The 17,930-nt window shown below is 37.4% G+C and overlaps 1 protein-coding gene across 1 annotated transcript in view; it reads right to left on the bottom strand.

Moving 5' to 3' along the window:
* Nucleotides 1-17,930, bottom strand: part of BICC1 (BicC family RNA binding protein 1) — a 272,977-nt gene that overhangs the window by 187,186 nt on the left and 67,861 nt on the right. Inside the window, exon 2 of the mRNA XM_032423991.1 lies at nucleotides 6,274-6,320. Within this exon, the coding sequence (XP_032279882.1) occupies nucleotides 6,274-6,320 (47 nt within the window). The remainder of the gene's footprint in view (nucleotides 1-6,273; nucleotides 6,321-17,930) is intronic.

Here is a 17,930-nt window from a genome sequence, read left to right as displayed (position 1 = left end):
AAACATGGGCCAACACCCAGGCTTCTCATGTCAGATAAAACACCAAGACAGAACTTAGAAATCCAGACGAATGGATGATGAACAAGTCACTTAGATGGTCTTTTTCTTAATCTTTTCTCACCCTTATCTGCTAGATAATAGAGAGCAAATTACAAGGCATTAAAAATAGGACATCAAGGGGTGCCTGGGTGGCTCAGTCAGTTGAGTGTTCGACTCTTGATTTCAGCTCAGATCATGACCTCAGGGTCCTGGGATGGAGCCCCACATCTGGCTCTGTACTCAGCAGGGAGTCAGCTTGAGGATTCTCTACTTTTCCCTCTGTCCTTCCCCCCACTCTCTCTCTTGCTCTCATGATCTCTCTCTCTCTCTCTCAAATAAATAAATCTTTTAAAAAACACAGGATCAGGACGCCTGGGTGGCTCAGTCGGTTAAGCATCTGCCTTTGGCTCAGGTCATGATCCCAGGGTCCTGGGATGGAGTCCTGAATAGGGCTCCCTGCTCAGTGGGGGCTCTGCTTCTCCCTCTCCCTCTGCCCCTTCCCCCTGCTCGTGTGTGCGCACTCACTCTCTCTCATACTCTCTCTCTCTCAAATAAATAAATAAATAAAATCTTTAAAAAAAAACAAAAAACACAGGATTGATTCTTACCTTAACAACTTTCAAAAAGATGATTAGACAACCTATTTTGGAAGAGTTGTTCCATTTTTCTAAGTTTTATACATGGCCAGTCATAGGAGAGAACCATGACAACAAATTCTCTCATTGAAACTTACTCTCAGGGCCATAGTGTTATAATCAGGAATAAGAACTCAGCATCTCTGAATGTTAGCTTTAAGATTTAACTGCCCATTAGTGGTGACATCCATTGCTGATCACCTTTGCATAAGATTAGAATCAACACTGTAATGCTGCATAGCCTTCTCCACACATCTTCAGAACTGTGACACCAAGTACTCTTCACTGTATATACATCTTTTTGTAATGTGTGAATTGTGAATCATGTGGATACATTACCTTTTAAAACAAACACTAAGATTAAAACTTTAAAATATCCTTATTTTATTTAAATAGAATTTAAAATGTTTAAGCATAAAGTCTCAGTGAGTATATCATAGGCTACAGTTAATTAAACTCATTTTTAAATAATTAAACCAAAGCTTATTTCTATTACCAGAGGAATATCTATTCAACACACACAAAAAAATGACCAGTGGGAAAAGTAGAAGCAATTCTATAATTTCTGCCTTGGCCCCTGCCCCAGTAAAAAGATTAAAGAAGTCCCCATCCAAGATCATCTGAAACACTCATTTTGTGGTGCAGAGGGAAACAAACACTCCTTCCACAATTTTCCCCAGAAGACAACACTTGCTACTTTCCAGTCTTAAAATGATAAAAGTAATGTTTGCCTTAAAAGGATGAGTTTGAGGGTACTAAAAATACACCACATAGGCCACCAAACAGTATCTTATTTATGTTAGTCTTACTGTTAGCTTTCATGAAAAGCCATAGTTTATGCGTCAGTTTTCCAAACTGACACATTTTAAGACTATAAACTACCCCTACATTAAAAAATGTTATGTGTACTTTGGGGAGAAATAAATGTATATAACCTGATGCAATGGAAAACATAGCTTTCATCAATTATGATGCTGACTGCATTTTGTCTTCTTCAGCCACTGGGATTCAGGATGCCTAAGTAAAGCACTGTGTTTGATGAGTCACATTTGTAGCACAATCGCTACACTCAACCCCACCTAATATACTGTAACACATTTTCCCCTCTGATCTGGCCATAATCATTTCACAAGAAAAAAAAGAACTGATTAAAAGGAAACAGGACAGACAGTGAGTAAGCCATGAACAACTGCCCAAAAAACTGTAAAAACCCTGGCAGATCATTTCCATGTGTTTCAATTAAAGTTGCCATGAGAGGTGGACAACAAGCAAGAAAGAATTGATAAAGTTGTATCCATTCCCTCTTTTTGTAAGTATAGTTAGAGCCAAAGAATAAAAAGTACAATTACTGGAGATCTTGCAAAGCATTCATACAGAAAAACATTTGGAATGTATCCAATGCAAACAGTCTGATTTATAATTCTATAAGCCAATCAGAGAATATTAAAAAAGCACTTTATATGCATTTTTAATATACACAGAAAAAAAAGGCTAAGGGTATATAAATAGTTCTCTTTCAAAGATGGGATGACAGATTACATGTTTTCTCTTTCTTCTGTGTTAATTATATATTTGTTCTAGACAATTTAGAAATGACTTGTAATAAGGAAAAAAACAAATTTTATATATATGTATATATATATAAATGACTAGGCAGTTAAAATGTATAGATTAATGTGTGATAAATAACATTTACAGTTTTAGGAAAATTTTCTAATTATACTGAATTTTCCTACAGAATGATTTCTTCCATTAAGAAGTGTTTATAGGTTGAATTGTGTCCCACAAAAATTCCTATGTTGAAATCCTAATTCCCAATACCTCAGAATGTGACCTTATTTGGAAATAGGGTCACTGCAGATGTAATTAGTAAGATGAGATCACTGGGGTGAGCCCTAATCCAATATGACCTTACAAAAAAAGAAAATTTGGATAGAGAGACACACATACGAGGAGGATGCCTATAAAGGCAAAGGCAGTGATAGGGATGATACTTCTACAAGCCAAGGAACACCAAAAATGGTAAGCAAACCACCAAAAGCTTGGAGAGAGGAATGGAACAGATTCTCCCTCACAGTCTGCAGAAGGAACCAACCGTGTTGACACCTTGCTCTTGGACTCCTGCCTCCAGAACTGTGAGACAGTCAATTTCTGTTGCCACCCAGTTTGTGATACTCTGTTACAGCAGCGCTAACAAACTAACACAAAAGGTTTTCAAGCATACCACAGGAAGACATTACACTCCGACCATACCCATTTTTCATAACTATCTGCCTTTTGGTAGACAGTGCTTGCAAAAATCAATCCTCCTTCCATACGCTCCTCCACCCCCCCGCCATGAGTACAGTTAGGTAAGGCTACATAACTAAGTTTTCTCCAATCGAATATGAGAAGTGACATATGCCTCCAGGCCTAGGCCTTAAGACTGGGGCATACTTCCTCCATACTCTTGCTCTTTCTTACCAGCTCACATTTGGACATGGTGCTCACCCAAATCAACCACAAAGATGAGGTCCATTCCTTAAGGAGTAGCAGAGCTACTTCTTAGAAGGAATCCGGGTCTTTAACTGACAGCATAGGATAGAGCCACCCACCAATGGGGAATATTCTCCTTACAATGTTACAAGAAAGTAAAAGAAATAACTGTTCTTTAAGCCACTAAATCATTGGATTTCTCTGTTATAACAGGTTAGCCTTTTGCTCTAACAGAGTACCAGAGGAAATAAAACATCTCAAACACATGCAATAAAACAGTATGTAGAAAACCAGGTAAATCTCTGAAACAATAAATGTGACTCTCTAGGAGAAGTTCAAGTGTAAACTAAACAACTACTATTACAGCTCCAAATCTGAAACAATGTATTTGATGACCTTAGTAGTTGTTAAATTACAATTTAAACCCTTTGTGAGAATCTACCAAATCTAATTCTTAAAGATTTTTTTCTTAAAGATTTTTTAATTTATCTTTTAATTTGAAAAATTTTTGTGAGAATAATTAAATTTAGTATAAGCATACTGTCATGATTTAACATACATTTTAAGGTACAAAAAACTAACATATAAAAGTCTCACACTCCTCCTCCGATCTCCTCTCTAGGGAAAGCCAGTATTACATGTTAGAAAATACTAAGGCTGATCAAAATTTAAAGTCAACTCAAGAGAGGTTTTAATTTTGGTTTGTGACACACACCTACAGTCAAAACCAAAACATATTCTAATAATAACCATATAGAGCCTTCATATTTGCCTAACTCTGAGAAAAGAAAACTATTTTCTCATAGATGCTAATGACCAGCAATGTGGCCTATTTCTTGTTCTTAAATGCTTCCCAAAATGTCACTATGTGAAACTGGAACATGTGTGAAACTAGAAGAAAGTTCCTGGAGAACAATTCAATACTTCTCCATTACTTCATTCTACTACCGATGAACCATAATGCCTACTCCCGTCTGGTCAAAACACTGACAATTACTCTACTAGAATTTGAAATGTTTGCCTTTTATTAAGTCACAGGTTTCTTTCCAGGGTGACGATCCAAATTCTGTATGGACACTTATCAGGAAGACACTCTACTGAACTAAAGAAGAAAATAAAGAGATGAAAACTACTCCCATTTAGTTATTCAGGGACTTCATTAACCTGTGACCAAGAATGGAATCTATGATTCCAACTCATGGTTTGTTGGACGCACACATGTTACTGGATTCAAACATGTGTTTCTATTTAAACTGCTGGAATGTATATACGGCTCCACAAAGGGTGATAAATATTAGCAAATCTTCTAAGAATGAAGGTCCTTTATGACCACATACACCATGTTTTGATTCAGTTTTTCAAATGTCTCAGTCACACAAAGCTGAACAATCTGCTTTTTACATCTATCCACAAGTTAAAGAACAAAAATAAAATCCTTCCACAGATCACATCTATCTGTACCTTCACAGCAACCAAAGGCAGATCTGTGATTTCTGCTGTCTTCTCTTTTCTTCCCTCATGGCAAGCCTGCCTTAGGTAGAGGCAGGGGATTCTGAAATGCCCAGGTAATGATAAGTTGGGTATTAACCATCATCAGATAATGCCAAGTAAGGGGTTTCAGGTATAGTACAGAAACTTCAACAGATGAGCCTAAAGAGGGGTGGAAAACTGTGGTCTGACACATTCTATTTGGCCAGCATAGCATTTTTAAATTTTTAAAATTTAAGTCCCTTTAGGAAAGCCCCCCAACTCAAATAAGATACTTCACAAGATATTATATCTCACCATGAACTAGGAACCCCACAGACATCATGTGTGCAAGCCAAATGTCTGAAGTGTGAATGTCACAGGAATTCTTCCAACCCTGTTTAGCCTTCTTACATTTTGTTTCTTTGCTCAGAATGCCCTCCCAGCCCACCCAAGCCTACCTCTTCAGTTAACTTAGGAGTACTTAAGAAGTTCTTATCTCCTAAAGCCCCAGTCAAGTGCTTAACCCTCTCTGGCCCCAGACTCTCCTGCTATTTCTATGACTTTTCTGTCAGACACCAGACTAATTCCTTTAGGGAAAGGACTATGCCTTGCTCATTTTAGTCTCTCCAGTGTGTGGAATACAGCAGGTGGTAAATAAATACTTTCAGAATGAAGAAATGGCAATACAAGTATCAGCTTAAAATATGTGCTTCCATATTCTTGGCAGAGAATGCAGAAAATGATGAAGCTGACAAAAAAGAAAAAATGTAGATCACACAGAGCAAAAAAATAAAGAGGCTGTAAAGGCCACATCTGCTTACACACAGGTGATTTCCAAAGGCTGATGACCCTCTACAGCATTATTTAACCTCATCTATAGTTGCTGCCTTATTTCACTCCAGGACCCCTGTATATTTGTTGTTACGCACATGCTTTCTGGATCCCAACAACAAAGACACAAATATAATAAATCCAAATAAATGAAAGAAGAACATGAACTTAAGTCAATTTCTTTGAAAGGACAGGCATCTTCCCTTATACAAAACACTTATTTTTAAATAGAGCTGACTAGAAATAAACAATTGTTAATCATAGCTTCTCATATTCATTTTTCAATCAGGTCCACTCCTATTTCCCTTTGCTATATATAACTAGCCAGACTGGCTTCAATGAAGTTCAGAACTCTCAGAGAACAGTCAGGGACGCACTGGACATGGTCACCAATAGTGAGCAAGCAGGTCTAAAGGTGCATCTTTCATTGATTATATTACCCCACCCATGGTCATGCTTACCGGAAATGAGGAAAGCTGTGAAGGATTCCTCTCCACATCCCAGGTCAGGTAAAGAAGGGTCAGGGAAAGAAGCAACAGGGGGTAGCAGTGAAAGAAGATAATCAGGACAGCATACCTGACAGCCGTCATGGACTCTTTGCCTCCAAGCAAAAATGTCATTAGAGTTGCTCAGGAGGAGCAAGAAGTCAGAATGGTTACTTCCCAAACAGCATCTCATCCTTTCTTTGCCCTGAGCATTTCCAGCTGTCTCATCAAAACCTATTCCCCTTCATATGGAAGGGGAGTTTTCAGGGGCCTGTAACCACTGAGACACAGTGACTTCTCCTTAATTACCACTAAGGCAGGAGTACAAAGCAACTTACCTTCTGAAAAAAGTCTTCCCCACTTTTGCCTTTTCCTTCAGCAGCAGCTGTAAATAAAAATGTATACATTTAAAATAGTTTCTTTTTTTCAACCTATGTATTCAAAACTCTCTCAAATATCAAGTATGAGAATAAAAAAGTAATACGCAAGATGCCATTCTTGCTCTCCCAAAGCTTAGCACCTGCCTGAACAGGTCTCATCTAATGCAAAGTCACAAAAAAAAAAAAAAAAACACTAATTCAATCAAATATACATCTTTAGATAATTTCACACTCTTTTTTTGTCTGAAAGACTCAGGTCTCTCTTTTCACACACAGATGAAAGTAATCTCATCCCTTCATAATTAAGGAACGACATGAACAAATGCAACTACCAATATAATCTACTATAGTGCTCTAAGCACTTCCTATCTGCAACCAATCCCAGGCATGAGGTTGCCTTTTCAACCTCCAGTTGAACCTCACAAGGTCTACACTCTTAGCTGTTTGTTCTATGCTTTGCAATGACTATATAATCTACTTGGGTTTCAGCTGCCATCATACTACTTTAATTCACTCCTTAATTCACATTTATAAGAGAGAGACAAAACAACATGAGGATGAAACAGTAATAATGAAGGTCACAGACAACAATAAAATTTCATGTGAGATTAATTTTTTTTTTTTTTTTTTTAAAGATTTTATTTATTTATTTGACAGAGAGACAGCGAGAGAGGGAACACAAGCAGGGGGAGTGGGAGAGGGAGAAGCAGGCTTCCCGCGGAGCAGGGAGCCCGATGCGGGGCTCGATCCCAGGACCTGGAATCATGACCTGAGCCGAAGGCAGACGCTTAACGACTGAGCCACCCAGGCGCCCCTCATGTGAGATTAATTAAAAAGTCATTACATTTGAACAATCGTTTTTATATCTAAATGGCAACCTATAAATATAGGAGAAACCCAGGTCTCTACATTCAAAAGTCTTACAACTCTGTGAACCTTCTTTTTAATATGTGGAGAGAAGTAAGCAATTTGAATAAAAGGAGAGAGGGGACAAAGAGCCAATAGCATCTTGCTTGCAAAAGCCTCAAACTGTATCTTTCAGAAGGCAAACACCAGGGGTGCCTGGGTGGCTTAGTCAGTTAAGCACCTGACTCTTGATTTTGGCTCAAGTCATGATATTAGAGTCCTGAGATCGAGCCCCTTGTTGGGCTCTGCACTGGGTGTAGAGTCTGCTAAGATCCTCTCTCTCCCTCCTCCTCTCCCCTCCTCCTCCCTGACACCCACCCCCAACTCATGCTCTCTCTCTCTTAAAAAAAAAAAAAAAAAATAGGAAAGCAAACACCAAACAGGTTTCAAATTCAGGTGCAGCGTGGACAAGTGGTTAACTGGAGAAGCCACCCCCTGGTCAAGACAAGGACACAAGGAAATGAGCTGGAGCAAGAACTCCTGGACAATGAAATCTGGAAGACCATGGTACCCCAAACACCGAATGGTCAATCCTGTCAAGGGACACTGTGTGTACATGCATATACATGTGTGTATGTGTGTCCAGGACACTTATTAAAATTATTAAAGACTCTTGTATGTCAACTATACCTCAATTTAAAAAAATTATTAATGACCCAAGAAATGTGGCAGGTCATTCTGTTAAGTAGAAAACTCAAAACTCAAAGAAATTTCCTCAAAGAAATATCAAGTATTAAAATTTAGACACCTTCTATAATCTTGTAAAAATGTGTATTTTTATCAACATGTTTTCATCCAAAAAACAGAACACAGAGTACATGTTTCTGTGATTTCCAAAGACAGTTTGAGGAAATGTATGAATACAAGAGCTAGGGGTGCCTGGGTGGCTCAGTCGGTTAAGTGTCTGCCTTCAGCTCAGGTCATGATTTCAGGGTCCTGGGATTGAGCCCCAAGTCGGGCTCCCTGCTCAATGGGGAACTTGCTTCTCCCTCTCCCCCTATTTGTGCTCTCTCTTGCTCTCTCTCTCTCAAATAAAATCTTAGAGGAAAAAAAGAGGAAAACAAGAGCAAAAAAAAAGGAAAACAAGAGCTAAAAAGAAACAAAAAATTTAAAACTCTATTCTAATGGCAGGCTAAACAACAGCCCCTCAAAGATGTTCATGTCCTAATTCCTGGAACCTATGAATAGGTTACTTTATGTGGCAAAAGGGATTTTGCATGTGTGATTAAATTAAGGCTCTTGAGATAGGGAGACAATCCTGAATTACCCAGGTGGGCCCAATGTCATCACAAGGTCCTTGTAAGAGGGAAGCAGGAAGGTCAGAATCCAAGAAGGTGTTGTGACAATAGAAGCAGAGAGAGAGCAGGACATATAACAAAGAAAGGAGAGCTCAGGGGAGAAAGATATCAGAGATGCTACACTGCTGGTTTTGAAGATGGACAAAGGGGGCCAACAAGCTAAGGAACATAGGTGGCCTCCAGAAGCTGGGAAAGGCAAGGAAATGGATTCTCCCCTGGAGCCTCTGGAGGGAGCATGGCCCTGCCAACACCCTGATATATGCCAATGAAACCCATTTCAGACTTTTGAATGCTGGAACTATATGAATAAATTTATGTTGTAAACTATTATGCTTGTAATTTGTTACAGCAGCAAAAAACAAAACAAAACAAAAAAACATGCAAAAAAAAAAAACCCTAATACATAATACCAATACCATTTTAACTTTACTTTCTGTACAAATACCATACCTCCAACAGCATGAACTGAGCAGAGAAACTGAGCAAAGACGTGAGCATTTGAATCACACATTTCCACAAATAGGTCCCTGGAAGTTAACTCTACAAATTATGATCTCCACTCTCTAATTTGGAAATATGTCAATATTAAAACTTTAAAAAAAAAAAAAAAAGGAAGGGCTCCTGGGTGGCTCAGTCAGTTAAACATCCGGCTCTTCATCTCAGCTCAGGTCTTGATCTTGGGGTCGTGAGTTCAGGCCCCGCATTGGGTTTCACACTGGGCATGGAGACTACTTAAAAAATAAAAATAAATTTAAAAAAAAAGACATAAAAAGCAAATTTGACCCAAAAAAACAAAGCTTATACTTTCTAAATAAACTGGAAAATGTGGGTGATCCTAGCTAGAGGGGCTACCTAGGCAAGACAAAAGGTTTAGTGCCTAAACCTAATGACACAAAATTAGTAAGTGCCTGGGGGCACTTCAACTCAGCCACCTCCTGGGCTTTCTACTTATCTCTAAAGCAAAAAATAGTTTGAAGGGGCCCTACTCAATGACAAAACCGCTTGGCGATCAAAATTGCATAGTGTGGCACAAGGATCCGAAAAAATTCTAGTGACATTGAGGAAACTCTTCTTTGAAAAGAAACTTTAGAATCAAAGATATTTTCAAAGGCCTATCAAGCAAGACAGGCCTATCAAGACACCTTTCACCCACAGGGAACTCCTTCACAACTTAGAATTCATCATTTTAAATTTCATAATACAATTACATTTTATTACAGACATTTCCTTTAGGACACTTATTTTGCTCATCATAAACTCATTATGTCACAACCTTGAAATGCCCCTTCATTCCAAGTCCAACTAAACAGACTTCACAGATTGGCCTTTCAATCCGTGGATGAATAAAAAAAGGGGGAGAGGATTTTCCTTAAACTCAAATTATAATTAACTATGTTCCAGAAAAACATCTAAAATTTAAAAGAAAGGGGCGCCTGGGTGGCTCAGTCATTAAGCGTCTGCCTTCGACTCAGGTCATGATCCCAGGGTCCTGGGATTGAGCCCCGCATCGGGTTCCCTGCTCCACGGGAAGCCTACTTCTCCCTCTCCCACTCCCCCTGCTTGTGTTCCCTCTCTCACTGTGTCTCTCTCTGTCAAATAAATAAATAAAATCTTTAAAATAAATAAATAAATAAAATAAAATTTAAAAGAAACCTGCACCTTTAGTAACCTTAGGAGGTCAAGGGAAAGAGGAAGCAGGGATACTCACTGGCACCAAAAATACTCACACCAAAATTCTTTGGCCTTTTTCTTTCCAAGTATTTACATATAAGAAACTCCAAATCTGAGCCTGATTTCCCCCTAAATCCTGAGTAGTGTCCATTCCTTAAGCCCACCAAGTACCCTAGTAAGAGACTCTGACCAGATACTTAGGGAGATCACTGTCTCAGGTACAAACCATGGTTAGTCCATGTCATGGGCACTTTATAGTAACTATTCCTTATCTCATTCCCAGGTTGCTGGGTCTCCTGCCAGACTTTTACTGACCCTATCTATGCAAGCAAAGCTGTCAAGGCCATAGAGGCCAATTAAGGGAGAACAACATAACACCAAAAGTATTCTCTCAGCCACCTCAACAGGGGATCCTCTCTGCTCAAATCTGAGAGCTCAATTCTCAAATAGTCCAAATTCCTCAGTATTAAAATATAAACTCCTCTGAAGAAGTGAGAGATTGTGGGGAGGAGGTTTGCAGAATATTTACTTCTCAATATAAACTCAGGTATTTAGTAAGTTCATTTTATAGATGCAGGAAAGAACAGAAAGTTCACTCTTTCATTCCATGAATATCTAAGTCCTGCGCTGGTCAATCAAAATTGTCAAGGCCCTGACCTCATTCAACTTACAATCTTGGCCCATATATTCACAGCCACCCACTAGTAAGATAGAGCCAAAATCAAAATTTAATTTCAGGGACAACTTCCCAAACATCTTTTCATGGTCACAGCTCCATCCAAACTAAACTTAATAGAAACTTAACTTAGGAATTTCTCCTTCAGGACAATGTACTAAAAAGTTACTCATTTTACTCTTAATCCAACATTACAGCTGGGCAGTTTGAATTCTGCCAGGCCTGAAGAATAAAGGGTACTTTCAGGAAGATCATTGAAGAGTTGGATTTAAAAAAAGAAAAAAACATGAGATATGATAATATCTAGACCCAATGGCTGTCTTTTCACTATGGTTGGCAGGGCAAATGTTGCCTGTGAAATGAGCCAAGCCATCCTGATGTCGAGGCATTCCTTGACCTTTGAAGTCTGACTATATTCTGTGGTGTAACAGTTCTTCGGAGTCTTCACATTCTTAAACACCAATACACCCTCATCTTTTTCATTCCACAGTACCATGAACACAAACAAAATGATTTAGCAGGCTTTTTCTAACTGTCTCTATAACATGACTTCTGCCTGATGTTCCAAAATTTAGTCATTTGATTGTAAAAACCCTGGATTATTCTTGCCAATGAAAGCAACTGTCTGTATTTTCATGACATAGAACTGCAGGAATAAATTACTTCAGTACTACTGAAACATGGCTTCACAGACTGTGTAGGTAAAGCATTTCATATTTTAAGCTGAACAATTCATTTTTATGTTTATTATAATTTCTCCAATGCTTTGCCATATTTTATTTGATATTTTTGCTTCACAAGAAACACGGGATGGCAAAATCCACAGCCAATAAAAACAGCAAAAGTTGAAACAGGTGTAAACTATTAGACTCCCCCAAACTACGGGGCAAATCTAGTTAATTACTGAATTAAAGGGCGGGAGCTCAATTTTAAATTCTTTGTAGGGCATATGGAAACTTATTTAAATATCCCTTTCACTCTAAAACGCTTTTCCATTATAACAGCTGATGCTTTCTGGAGTCAAATCTAAAAACACAAGGACCATGTATTCATATTTAAAACACAGTATGGAATATCTTTAAACACTCCCTGGATAGTGTTATCCTGTGGAATCTGAGCCAAAAAACAAAACAAAACAAAACAAACAAAAACAGTTCAATATAAAAATAAATGAGAAATAATTCTTCAACTCTATAAAGATTCAAGGCATTTCTCCCTTTTTCTTAACACAACCCAATTGTAGCACATTTGCAACTAAGAAGGCTGCTGTATGTGAAGGTCACCTGAGAAATAAATGTGAACATTTAGGTAGCCTAATTATCCTGCAAAAATACTAAAATTTTAAAACATTCACTTATCAGATCAATTTAATCAATATGCTAAAAGAGCTATGCGAGATACTTTATTCTGTGTATTACTGTTTTCAGAAAACTTCCATGACAATTGAGCCAATTTCACTGAAAGAGGAATCATAAAAAGATGTAGAAGATGCAGTTATTATATACTCCCAAAGAATTTTTATGTTCATGAATCATATCTAACACTCTAGAGTGGCATGCAAAGTTCTGAGAATTGATTGAATAGTAGACATTAAGCCTATTCTTAAAGTTCCTTCAATTCTCAAAGTCATTCAAATACCTAGTAAACTGAAAAACACTCCAGGTTTAAACATCAGTAATGAACAGTGGCTTCTGAAAGTTATATATCACAGTAAGTGTGAGGATTTTCAGACCTCATCTTTCCTAAAACTCCCTACCTGCTTTCAGAATTCATGAACAAATCACACTCACCTGCTTTAAAAAAAAAATTAAAAAACAAAAAAAGCATGTAAGCCTGTAGAGAAAAATCAAGAAGAAACAGACAAAAAAAAAATTTTTTCAGGGCGCCTGGGTGGCTCAGTCAGTTAAGCGTCTGCCTTCATCTCAGGTCATGATCCTTGGAGTCCTAGGATTGAGTCCCACATCAGGCTTCCTGCTCAGCAGAGAGCCTGCTCCCTCTGACCCTCCCCCATCTCGTGCTTTCTCTTTCACACTTTCTCTCAAATAAATGAATAAAATCTTTAAAAAAAATTTTTTTTTCTTAAAATAGTGGTTGGTAATTTGAGGATGGTTTTCTCCTTCAGTCTAATGCTTTTCTTAAATACTATTTTTGTTGTTGTTGTTGTTGTTGTTGTTGTTGTTGTTTTGCAGTTAAAAATCCCCATGTTCAGCAGAGACTGGAGGAAGATGGTAGTGGAGTAGGAGGTCCCTAGGCTTGCCTCATCCCAGAAATACAACTACATAACTATCAAATCATCCTAAATACCCCAGGAATTGACCTGAAGACTGTCAGAACAAACTCCACAACTAAAGGTAGAGAAGAGGCCACATCAAAGAGCACATGCAGCATACACTGGATATACTCCCTGAAGTCAGGCCTTTGGGAACAACACTACAGGGCACTATAGAACCTCTTTTTCATAAGGCCATTACTTTCAGGAGCAGGAAACACAACTGACTTTGCTAACACACAAAAACAGGCATGGAGACTTAGACAAAATGAGAAGACAGAGGAATTTGTCCCAAATGGAAGAACAAGACAAAGCCACAGCCACAGATCTAAATGAAACAGATATAACTAACATGCCTGATAAAGAATTTAAAGTAATAATCATCAATGGACTGGAGAAAAGAGTGGGAGACATGAGTGAGACCCTTAACACAGAGATAAAGAGTAACATAGCAGAGATAAAAGGCTCAATAAACAAAATCTGAAATATGCTTGATAGAATAAACAGCAGGCTGGGGGCGCCTGCGTGGCTCAGTCAGTTAAGCATCTGTCTTCAGCTCAGGTCATGATCCCAGGGTCCTGGGATCAAGCCCCACATTGGGCTACCTGCTCAGCGGGGAGCTTGCTTCTCCCTCCCCCTTTCCCTGTTGTTCCCCCTGCTGTGTGCTCTCCCTGCCCCGACAAATAAATAAATAAAATATTAAAAAAAGAAAAAAAAAAGAATAAACAGCAGGCTGGAAGAAGCAGAGGAAGAAATCAATGACTTAGAAGACAGAGTAATGGAAAGTAATCAAGCTGAACAAAAGAGAGAAAAAAGAATTACCCAAAATGAAAATTGACAAAGGAACTCCATGACTCCATCAAACGTAATAATATTCTTATTATAGGAGTCCTTCAAGACAATGAAAGCAAAAAAAGCGCAGAAAATCTATTTGAAGAAATAATAGCTGAAAACTTCCATAATCTGGAGAAGGAAACAGATATCCAGATCCAGGAGTCATAGAGAACACCCAGCAAAATCAACAAAAGCAGATCCACACCAAAATATATTGTAATTAAAATTGCAAAATATAATGATAAAGAAAAAACTTTAAAAGCAACAAAAGAAGGCAGTAACTTACAAGGGAAAACCCATAAGGCAGAAACTTTCCAAGCCACAAGGGAGTGGCATAATATACAGAAAGTGCTGAACTGGAAAAATCTGCAGCCGAGAATATTCTATCCAGCAAGGCTATCATTGAGAATAGGAGAGATAATTTCTCAGACAGACAAAAACCAAAGGAGTTCATGGCCACTGCAAGAAATACTAAAGGGGACTCTGTAAGTGGAAAGGAAAGACCAAATGTGACAGTATGAAGAAAAAACAAAAGCAGTAAAAATTAGTATTTCTGTAAAAAGAAAAAAAATTCAGTCAAGGAACTCATAATATAAAAGGATGTTAAATATGACAACATATACCTAAAACATGGTCAGAAGAAGAGTAAAGAATGGTTCAAACTTAAATGACCATCAATTTCATATAGACTGCTATATGCAGAACATGTTATATACCAACCTAATGGTAACCACAAATCAAAAATCACTAATATATATGCAAAGAACAAAGAGAAGGAAATCCAAATATATCACTAAGCAAAACCAGAAAAACAGGAAACAGAAAGACAAGAAAGGATCAGAGAAAATCTTCAGAAACAACCACAAAACAAATAATAAAATGGCAATAAATACACATCTATCAAAAACCACTTTATTAAATGCTCCAATCAAAAGACAAAGGGTGACAGAATGGATTAAAAAAAAAAAAAAAAAAACAAGACCCACCTATATGCTGCCTATAAGAGAATCATTTTAGACTTAACACCTACAGATGGAAAGTGAGGGAATGAAGAAACATTTATCATGCAAATGGAAGTCAAAAGAAAGCCAAATTCACAATAGTTATATTGGACAAAACAGATTTTAAAACAAAGACTGTAAAAACAAAGGACACTATATAATAACGAAGGGAACAATCCAACAAGAAGATAACAACTGTAATATTTATGCATCAACATGGGCACACCCAAATAAAACAGTTAATTGCAAACAGAAAAGAACTAATTGATAATATTACAATAATAGTAGGGGACTTTAACACCCCACTTACATCAATAGACAGATCATCTAAAGAGAAATCAACAAGAAAACAATGGTGTTGCATGACACACTAGACCAGATGGATTTAACAGATATATTCGAACATTCCATCCTAAAACAGCAGAATACACATTCTTTACAAGTGCATATGGAACATGCTCCAGAATAGATCACATATTAGGCCACAAAACCAACATCAACAAATTCAAAAAGATTGAAGTCATATCATGTATCTTTTCTGACCAAAAGGCTATGAAAAGAGAAGTCAACCATAAGAAAAATCTGGAAAGACCACAAATACATGGAAGTTAAATAATATGCTGCTAACCAATGAATGAGTACCTTACACCTAAAGAAAGAAGAACAAACAAAACCTAAAACCAACAGAAAGAAAGAAATAATCAATACTAGAGCAGATGGGGCACCTGGATGGCTCATGACCTGACTTCAGCTCAGGTCATGATCTTGGGATCCTGGGATGGAGCCCAGCGTCGGGCTCCCTACTCAGCAGGGAGTCTGTTTCTCCCTCTCCCTCTGCCTCCTCCCCTAACTCGTGCTCTCTCTCTCTCAAATAAAATCTTAAAAAAAAAAAGCAGAAATACACAATATACAAAATTAAAAAACAATAGAAGAGATCAATGAAACCAGGAGCTAGTTCTTTGAAAAAAATCAACAAATTGATAAACCTCTAGCCAGACTTATCAAAAAGACAAAGGACTCAAATAAATCACAAATGAGAGAGGAGAAATAACAACCAACACCACAGAAATACAAAAAATCCTAAGAGAACATTATGAAAGCCTATATGCCAACAAACTGGACAACCTAAAAGAAATGGGTAAATTTCTAGAAACATATAAACTACCAAAACTTATACAGGAAGAAACAGAAAATTTGAACAGACCAAAACCAGCAAAGAAATTGAGTTAGTAATCAAAAAGAAATCCCAACAAACAAAAGTCCAGGACCAGATGGCTTAACAGGCAAGTTCTACCAAACATTTAATGGAGAGTTAATATCTATTCTTCTCAAACTATTCCAAAAAATAGAAAAGGAGGAAAAACTTCCAAATTCATTCTATGAAGCCAGCATTACCCTAATACCAAAACCAGATAAAGATACCACAAAACAAGAAAATTACTGCCCAATATCTCTGATGTCCATATATGCAAAAATTTCCAATCCTCAAAAATAATAGCAATCCAAATCCAACAATACGTTAAAAAAATCATTCGCCACGATCAAGTGGGATTTATTCCTGGGTTGCAAGGGTGGTTCAATATCTGCAAATCAATCAACGTGATACATCACATCAATCAGAGAAAGGATAAGAACCTTTCAATAGATGCAGAAAAAGCATTTGAAAAAGTACAACATCCATTCATGATAAAAGCCCTCAACAAAGTAAGTTTAGAGGGAACATAACCCAACGTAATAAAGGCTGTATATCAAAAACCCACAGTGAACACCATATTCCATGGGGAAAAACCGAGAGCTTGCCCCCTAAGGTCAGGAACAATACAAGGATGTCTACTCTCACCACTTTTATTCAACATAGTACTGGAAGTCCTAGCCACTGCAATCAGACAACAAAAAGAAATAAAAGGCATCCAAATCTCTAAGAAAGAAGTAAAACTTTCACTATTTGCAGATGACATGATATTATATATAGAAAACCTGAAAAACTCCACCAAAAACTGCTAGAACTGATAAACAAATTCAGTAAAATCACAGGACACAAAATCAATGTACAGAAATCTGTTACTTTTGTATACACTAATAATGAAACAGCAGAAAAAGAAATCAAGAAAACAATCTCATTTACAATTGCACAAAAATTAATAAGATACCTAGGAATAAACCTAACCAAAGAAGTGAAAGACCTGTACTCTGAAAACTGTAAAACACTGATGAAAGAAACTGAAGATGACACAAAGAAATACAAACACATTCCATGCTCGTGGACTGGAATAACAAATATTGTGAAAATGTCTAGACTAACCAAAGCAGTCTACACATTTAATGCAATCCCTATCAAAATACGAACAGCATTTTTCACAGAACTAGAACAATTCTAAAATTTGTATGGAACCACAAGACTCCAAACAAAGCAATCTTGAAAAAGGAAAGCAAAGCTTGGAAGCATCACAATTCTGGACTTCAAGTTGCATTACAAAGTTGCAGTAATCAAAACAGTATGGTACTGGTACAAAAATAGATACATAGATCAATGTAACAGAATAGAAAACCCAGAAATAAACCCACAACTATATGGTCAATTAATCTCTGACAAAGCAGGAAAGAATATCCAGTGGAAAAAGATAGTCTCTTCAACAAATAGTGTTGGGAAAACTGGACAGCAACAAGCAAAAGAAAGAAACTGGACCACTTTTTTATTCCATACACAAAAATAAATTCAAAATGGATGGAAGACCTAAATGTAAGACCTGAAACCATAAAAACCTGGAAGAAAGCACAGGCAGTAACTTCTTTGACATCAGCTGTAGCAACTTTTTTCTAATAGGTCCCCTGAGGCAAGGGAAATAAAAGCAAAAATAAACTACTGGGACTACATCAAAATAAAAAGCTTCTTCTGCATAGTGAAGGAAACAATCAATAAAACTAAAAAGCAAACTATGGAATGGAAGAACTTATTTGCA

The sequence above is a fragment of the Phoca vitulina genome, unplaced genomic scaffold (genome assembly GCF_004348235.1).
Source record: "Phoca vitulina isolate PV1807 unplaced genomic scaffold, GSC_HSeal_1.0 scaffold29, whole genome shotgun sequence".
In the NCBI taxonomy this organism is placed as follows: Eukaryota; Metazoa; Chordata; class Mammalia; order Carnivora; family Phocidae; genus Phoca; species Phoca vitulina.
Note: the sequence above shows the minus strand (reverse complement) of the source record. Positions and strands in the feature narration are given on the sequence as shown.